The sequence below is a fragment of the Tarenaya hassleriana genome, unplaced genomic scaffold (assembly GCF_000463585.1).
Source record: "Tarenaya hassleriana unplaced genomic scaffold, ASM46358v1 Cleome26, whole genome shotgun sequence".
NCBI classification, from domain to species: Eukaryota; Viridiplantae; Streptophyta; class Magnoliopsida; order Brassicales; family Cleomaceae; genus Tarenaya; species Tarenaya hassleriana.
The window spans coordinates 1,509,599-1,517,149 of NW_010965869.1; the positions used below are offsets into that span (position 1 = coordinate 1,509,599).

The following is a 7,551-nucleotide window of genomic DNA, read 5'->3' on the forward strand; positions in this document are numbered from 1 at the left end:
CTTAAAATTTTATGTATTATCTTTACGCATTCCCCATCCACTAGTTATATATATATATATATATATATATATATCAAAGTTATAATTGTTAAATAATTGTCTGGAAAACTTTTGTTTACATTTTTTTCTAAGTTTTCTATTTCAATAGAGAAAAGTGAAGGAGGACAGTCGTGTATATTCGTATCTCGAAGGGATGTAGGCCTGTTATAAGGAAAGTTCTTATTCGTATCTCTTTATTTTCTTTAATATAAAGTTTTCATATAATTAATTAATATAGGAATATTTTTATATAACTCCGTAACAAATTGAATTTCTATTTCTATTTTATGAAAAAATTTAAAAAAAAGAAAGTTTCCTTTTAACGCTTTCTTCCAAACTGAGCAACTCAGAGTTTCAGTCTGCTTCTCATAAACTAATGTTCACAGAATCTAATCTCAGAAGAATAATCAATAACCGAAGTGTTGCATAATAATAAAAATAACACAAGCAATATATCATGTTATTTTAGGAATACAAAATTCGGAAATCGCATAATGCCATTTTGATTTTTTATGAAACTTTCCCGCCATTTCGTAATTTCTTTAATGTATTCAGAAAAAATTGATATATTGTGAATTTGACTGACGATATTGCATAGTTGTTACTAATGTATTAGAATACGTCTTAAAAAAAATAAAAAGAAACCCTAAGATACCCGTTTGAGGGTGAAAGACATCACAAAAGATTAGAGGTTTAAGGTAGGGGTGGTCAAAATATCCGAAGCGATCCGTTATTCGATTCGTATCCAAACCGAAGATTCGGATATCGAAGTTTACGGATCGGATACGGATATTTATTTGGAGGTATTTGTCGGATACGGATCGAATACGGATATTAAAATTAAATTATCCGACATATCCGATTCGATCCGTACTTTATGATAATATTATTAAAAATAATAATTTCGTATGGAGATTTAAAATGCTTAATATTTACACGTTTTTAGGGTGATTCAAAATTATATATATATATATATTAAGGTCTATAATGTTTAATCTTTTGAATATTAAGATTTATTATGTTTAATATTTTGAATTTTGAATTTTGAATATATTTATATGTGATAGATTATGGTTGTATTTGTATTTGAGTTGATTTGGAATGTTTAAATTATGAATTTTAAATTGTGAATATCGTTTATCTTAAATAGATTATAAATTTTATATGCGTCTAAATTTATTATTTAATTTAAATTAAAATTTGTATAACATCTTAGGTTGGATACGAATATCTGCAAATATCCGTGATTTTTACGAATATCTGAAGTTGCGGATATCCGAAAATTACGAATCGGATACAGATAACAAAATCGAATATTTATGCGGATCGGATACGAATACGGATATCTCAAAAATATCGGATATTCGATCCGTGTCCACCCCTAGTTTAAAGATGTGTCCTAACTATTTTGGGAGGAAACATATTAAATATCGAACCAAAAAGAAAGTGTTTATTGTGTATAAATCTCATTTTTAAAATGTAATTTTTGAAAATAAGTACATTTGTTAATAAATGTAAATCGAAACGGGTAGATGCCATTTTTATAAATTTTTTTTTATAAAATGTCAAAATAAAAACTAAACCAACCCAACGCAAACGAAAGGGAATTGAATTTGAAACAGCTAACTATAGAAAATACATTAAATATTGAATCGATAAAATCTAATTTTAAATAAATGTAATGTTTTTAACTCTGTAAATTCTTTTTAAAAAATAGAACTTACGGTATTGTTTACAATATACATATCGATTTCACTTGAAAAAAGTCTTCTTTTTGTTATTTTCTTTCTTATGCAAAACAAAAGACAAACACAAAAAGAAAACTAGGGTAGGTGTTTCGATATTTAGTTTGGGTTCGGTTTGAAAATGATCCATTCGATTCGGGAATGATCCGGTTCGGTTCTTTCGGTTTTACAAAATATGTACCAATCGTTTATTATATCATATTTGATTCGCTCTGATTTCGGTTCGGTTTTTATTAAAAAAAAATAGATTTTTTAAGTAGTTTTTCGGATTTTTAAAAATTTGGTACTATTGGATTCGATTTAGAAAATTACCGTTTGAGAATTTACCTAAACGCTCACCCCTAAGAACCCCCTCATATTTGCATGATCTCAAACTACAATTAGCCAAAAAAGCACAATTAGTAAAGAGACCTCGATTTCAAGTAAACCCTAAAAAAATTTAGTATCAGAGATCATGATCAATTACAAAAAAAAAAGATTAAAACATGCAGGAATATTTAAAAGAAAAATCCGAGAAACACTTACTAGCTAGATCGGATAAATCCTTTCTTCTCTCTCTCTTTCGTAGGGTTTGTGTTGGGAAGCGCGATGGGAATGTGCATGTTGCTGACTAACAGTCACCGGCCAATGGCGGTAAAAGATTAAAAAAAAGTAAGACATTTTATTTTAATGACAAAACACACTTCGTTTCATATTTTGCGGCCGTATCCGTTCTACATTCACTGCCACGTGTCGGTTCAACTCACATTTGTATCTTTTGCATGCATGCATGCATGTGTTGCCTATCGATGAAAAATCTAAAATATTTTAGGGTCTAACGATCGAGCGTGGGAAAAAGAATACCATTTGTTTTGGATTAAAGAACAAGGAGATATCTACAAAAAAAAGTCCAAATACACTATAAATATAAGATATCAAGCAAGTGTGTATGCGTGTGTGTGTATGTACATTAGACATATGGACTGTTGTATTGGTTGAAAGATATTGGAAATCAAATAGCATGTGAAACAAAAGGGTTGAGGAAAGTTATCGGGAAAAACTAGGGCATAGAGGGCAATGTCTATTATGCACTTTTTCTTTTATAAATATAAGATATATTCTAATATATATATACGCATGCATACACATACACACATGACACATATATATATATATATATAATATAATATAAGAGGTGGGCATGAACGTGAATATCACGAATAGGAGGGATAATTACTTGGGGAGAGAGAGAGAGAGAGAGAGAGAGAGATCACGGGAATCCAAAGAAAAGCTTTCGAGAGTTTCCATGGTGATGGGTCTTTGGTGTGTGTATGTGTGTATCGGGGAGGAATGACCGGAAAAGTGCTCGTGTCGCCTCGAGATTATGACTCTTTTAATTTTTCACTTTTCTTTAATCAATAATAAAACCCTAATTATCTCATTTAGTTTTCGCATTGGCGTATATATATATAAGTTTTGTGTTTGGGTGCTTATAGGGTTTTCAAGTAGCAGTAGTAGGGCTCTAGGGTTTGTCTCGTAAAGAACATGATGTCGCATAATGTTTCAGGGCTTTAACCGATGATAGGATTGTGTTAGTTTGCATATGTATTTGTGTGATATGAATGATCCCAAAAAATAAATACCTGCATGTTTATATTTGTATGTGTCTTTTAATTATTAGGTTTTGTTGTTAATTAATTAGGACGTTATATGTATGCTTAAAGATTTCAATTAGCGATTATATTCATTGTGAATACTTTCCATATATGGGGAGGCTTCTGGTCACTCTAATGACATAGAAATATTATATCATATCATAAGATTTTTGACGAACTTTTTTTAAAAATAATTACGAGATTAGGCTTAGATTTGTCAAGTTTATATTTTTGTAATATTCGGTATAGAAAAAATATGCTAGATATTCATAAAAAAAAAAAACATACAATTTCTCCAACTCGTCCCAAAGGACGTCTTAGAGTGATCTTAACCGGTGTTAACGGAATTTAGAGATCTATTAACACCTCGCAGATCAATCAATTAAAATTTCAAATACGATTTGATGTATTACAATTGGAAAAAAAAATATACGGATGATATGGAGTTTTTCCTAAATTAATATTTATAATATCGAAACTTATAGTTATCTGTACAATTGCTTGATCTGTTCTTTGAAGTTGCTTAACTTAAAAGACAAGAATAGAGAGATACTTGTAAACCCGTAATTATTCTAACATATTTAAATTATATAAATATTTCATGAACAAAATGGTATCTCCAACTAAGATTGCGTATATTTAATTAAATATAGAGTTCATATTCTTTACTAGATTGCTCACAGCTTTCAAAATTTATTTTAATTCGAAAATTTTCACTGCACGAGTTTTCATGTAACTGAGCTGTGAATAAATCGGTGTCCATTGTAATGATACAAAGTTATTTTTATTGAAATAACTACAGTAAGGTAAAATCCCAAAAAATATCTCTCTACTTTGGGATAACTACTATGAAAATCAAATAAACAAAAAAAAAAATCAAATTTGATAAATTAATATCTAAACTAATGTTTCTTGGTATCCCCCCCCCCCCCCCAACTACAACATTTTACACAAAAATATTTAAACTAATAAATTTTCACAAAATGGTATTTTCAATCATTACGTTGCAAATATCATTTATTAATGATTTGCTTATTGGACCGAACATATTTTCGTTGTATGCAAAGGACTCACCAATAAAAGAGACCAGAGGGAGAAAACAAAAAAAAAATGAGTAAATTATTATTTTTTTTTATCGTGTTTCCTTTTTTCTTTATAGCACAAGAGTTCAATTAATCTTTTTAGAAAATAAAAATCATGTACATATTTTTTGTATAGCTTAATTAGTTTATTACGCTGTTTTTTTTTTATCACAACTTATTACATTACCATTCGTCAATGGCAGCTTCTTACATTTTGTATGTGAAACATGAGTGGTTATTTCAATTCTGATGTCTAAAATTGAACAAAATTCGGATAATATACAACCGCTTCTAAACCAAATTCGGTACTATTTGACATCATCTTTTTAAAACCAAAATCATTGAATCTGAATCTTAAGCTGAATGTAAAAAAATCGATTTTTTTTTTAATAAATATAGTATTTTATTAGATAAAATGTTTTTCTTAATTAGATAAAGGATGTCAATTCTTTGATTTTGAGAAATATGTTACATCCCAATTGAGGAAGTTCGAAAAATGTTTAGCCGGTGAATATATATACATATATATCCTATAACTTTCGTTAATAATTTGTCGGATTCCTGGGAAAACATGTGGGAGTGTCCATATGGGATTTCGATACACAAAAACTATTTCCATTTAATTTTGGTGTCGGACCCCTTTGCACATACAGAACTTCATGAATAAATATAAAAGCTTTGTTTTTTTTTTTTGTTAATATTTTCTCCAAACTATTTTCCTCAGCCCTTCTCTAATTATAAATTTGGATTAAATAAATATAAAAGCTTTGTTTTTTTAATATATTTTCTCCAAATAACCCAATCACAGAGCAGATTCTTAGCCTATCCCCTTCACATATTCTCTTGCTCTCCATAGATTTTCAAAATATAAAAACATACCCACCTGTATCTGATGAACCAAGAACCCATTGGTAATACAATCAGAAAGAAGAACCCACATGATAGATTACATCCACCAAGACAAGAACACAAGCATTTTTCAGATTAGACAGTTTGTCAGATCGTCGGGCTATAAATTCTGAAAGAAATATACTCGCAACTGATCTGAGAAACGTATAATACTACGGCACAGATGCTGAAACAATCTTCAATAGAAACATACCGGAAGATGTTCGAAGGCGATTGGTCCCTGTGGCCAAACCGCAGCACTATGAAATGCTCCTGACATACTGATCAAGTGCTGTGTTGAACAAATCAGACCTAAATGCCAGAAAATACAGTTGTAAGATTACTGGTTGATAAAGGCAATCAGATATAAACGAATTTGGGTTTCTATGAGGTCAAATACTAACTAAGCACAGATCCCAAATCAAAACTTAATCAGAACCCGGCGTTCACTCGATTAAACTTACTTGATTGGAGCCCCTGGGTTGTACAAAGGATTTTTCACAACGTATTCTACGTATAAACTGTAAATGTACTTCAGGGATTCCCGTAAATCTCCTGTCCTCGGATGGGTAACTAAGATAAGCTACAAAAGGAACAATTAAATGTAGCTGTGAGAGGCCAATACTTTGATGCATATGCATGCAGAAACGAGAGCAAAATCAGCTAATTTGGCCCAAAATAAAATTGAGCAGCTTGAAGCTAATGCACCCATATGGACAAAAGATCTAGCAATTACTGCCACGGTCACACCACTCATCTAGGTCGGTGCCCAATGTAGATCACATTTCATGGGTGCAAGCAAACCAAGTTTGACATTTTCAGGATATTTCATCCTTGTTGTATCTCATCTTGAAGACTTCAAAGGTCTCACATTTAGATATTTTGTGTCCTAATTATGGATTAAATGCAGGACATCTAGTTCGTAACTTCTACCATGGTTCTCTTGTCACAAAAATTTGTCAGGACAAACTTGTTAAACACCTATATCGACTTAACATATTATTCTCCATCAAGACATAAATTAAAGTACCGTTAACAACTGAGTTGGTTTACTTGGGAAAACAAAATTGCTATACCCTTTTCTTCTATCCGTCGCCATGCTACATCGCTATTTAAACAACCATCTTAATCTCCAGCAAACAACAGAAACTAGCGACATGCTTCAGACACTGAGTGAAGATCTTATGATGCTAGAAATACTTCTCATAGCCAAGATATCAGTTAAGGCCGGCAGAAAGATCAGAACATTTGAGCTGAATAATAACTTTTTATCCTCACCCAAAATGCTTAAAAGATTAACTGATATATGTTTGTTCGATTCGAACAAAAGTATGAGATGCTTGGAACTGAATTGGAGTAGCTTGAGAAAGAAAATTCGAAGAATTTAAAAAGGCAACCTTAATTCCAGAAGGAGTCTCCATGAAACTAAGCTTGTAAGTATTTGTCCGGAAACTGTGGAAAGAGCATCCTTGTCCCGGCAACTGAGGAACCCCAAGATTCCCCTTATCCGCACTGCAAATCCAGAAACCCCAACATAAAGCAATTACACGAAAATGAACGGATTGAGAGAAGCCAATCCAATTTTCCCATCAAACAGAACAGTCAGAGTGACCTAATCAACCAAACCCAGATCAGAAAAAATCGAATCAACGATACCAAATTGTTCAGAGCGATCAAGCCAAGCAAATCAACGAAAATGAACGAATCGAGAGAAGCCGACCCAGTTTTCCCATCAAGTATAGCACACAGAATGACCAAATCAACTCAAACACCGCAGATCAGGAACCATCAAAACAAGCGATACAAGTGGATCATCCGGTGACCTCGATTTGCAATCGAACGGGAAAGGGGAAGACTAACTTGACGGGATCCATCTTGGCAGTAAGGGATTTGAGAGAGAAGAGGAGGCCAAACATGAGCTTGTGATCCTGTTGAGCGTTGAGCGTGTGAAGAGGACGATTCCACTCCCTGTAGAGAAGGCAGATCCCGTTGCGGTTGAAGACGTACAGCATGTGCGCGTTGTTCCCACTCGCCGTCGGCACCGGCGGCGAAGGGCTTATCTCCGATCCTCCGAAGAACTGCATCGCTTCTCTCTCTTTCGGCGAAAATTTCTCTGGAGAGGGAGATAGAGAGACAAAGCCACAGAGATGGAACCGAGGTGCT

At 32.5% G+C, this 7,551-nt stretch overlaps 1 protein-coding gene across 1 annotated transcript; it reads right to left on the reverse strand.

Annotated features, from left to right (window-relative positions):
• Positions 1–5,366: 5,366 nt before the first annotated feature.
• LOC104816907 (trafficking protein particle complex subunit 1) lies at positions 5,367–7,551 on the reverse strand. The gene is made up of 4 exons (XM_010545928.1): positions 7,249–7,551; positions 6,786–6,900; positions 5,853–5,971; positions 5,367–5,700 (listed from the first exon to the last, which is right to left on the reverse strand). Exons 1-4 carry the CDS (start codon positions 7,470–7,472, stop codon positions 5,649–5,651), a joined length of 510 nt encoding a protein of 169 aa, XP_010544230.1. The 5' UTR covers positions 7,473–7,551; the 3' UTR covers positions 5,367–5,648.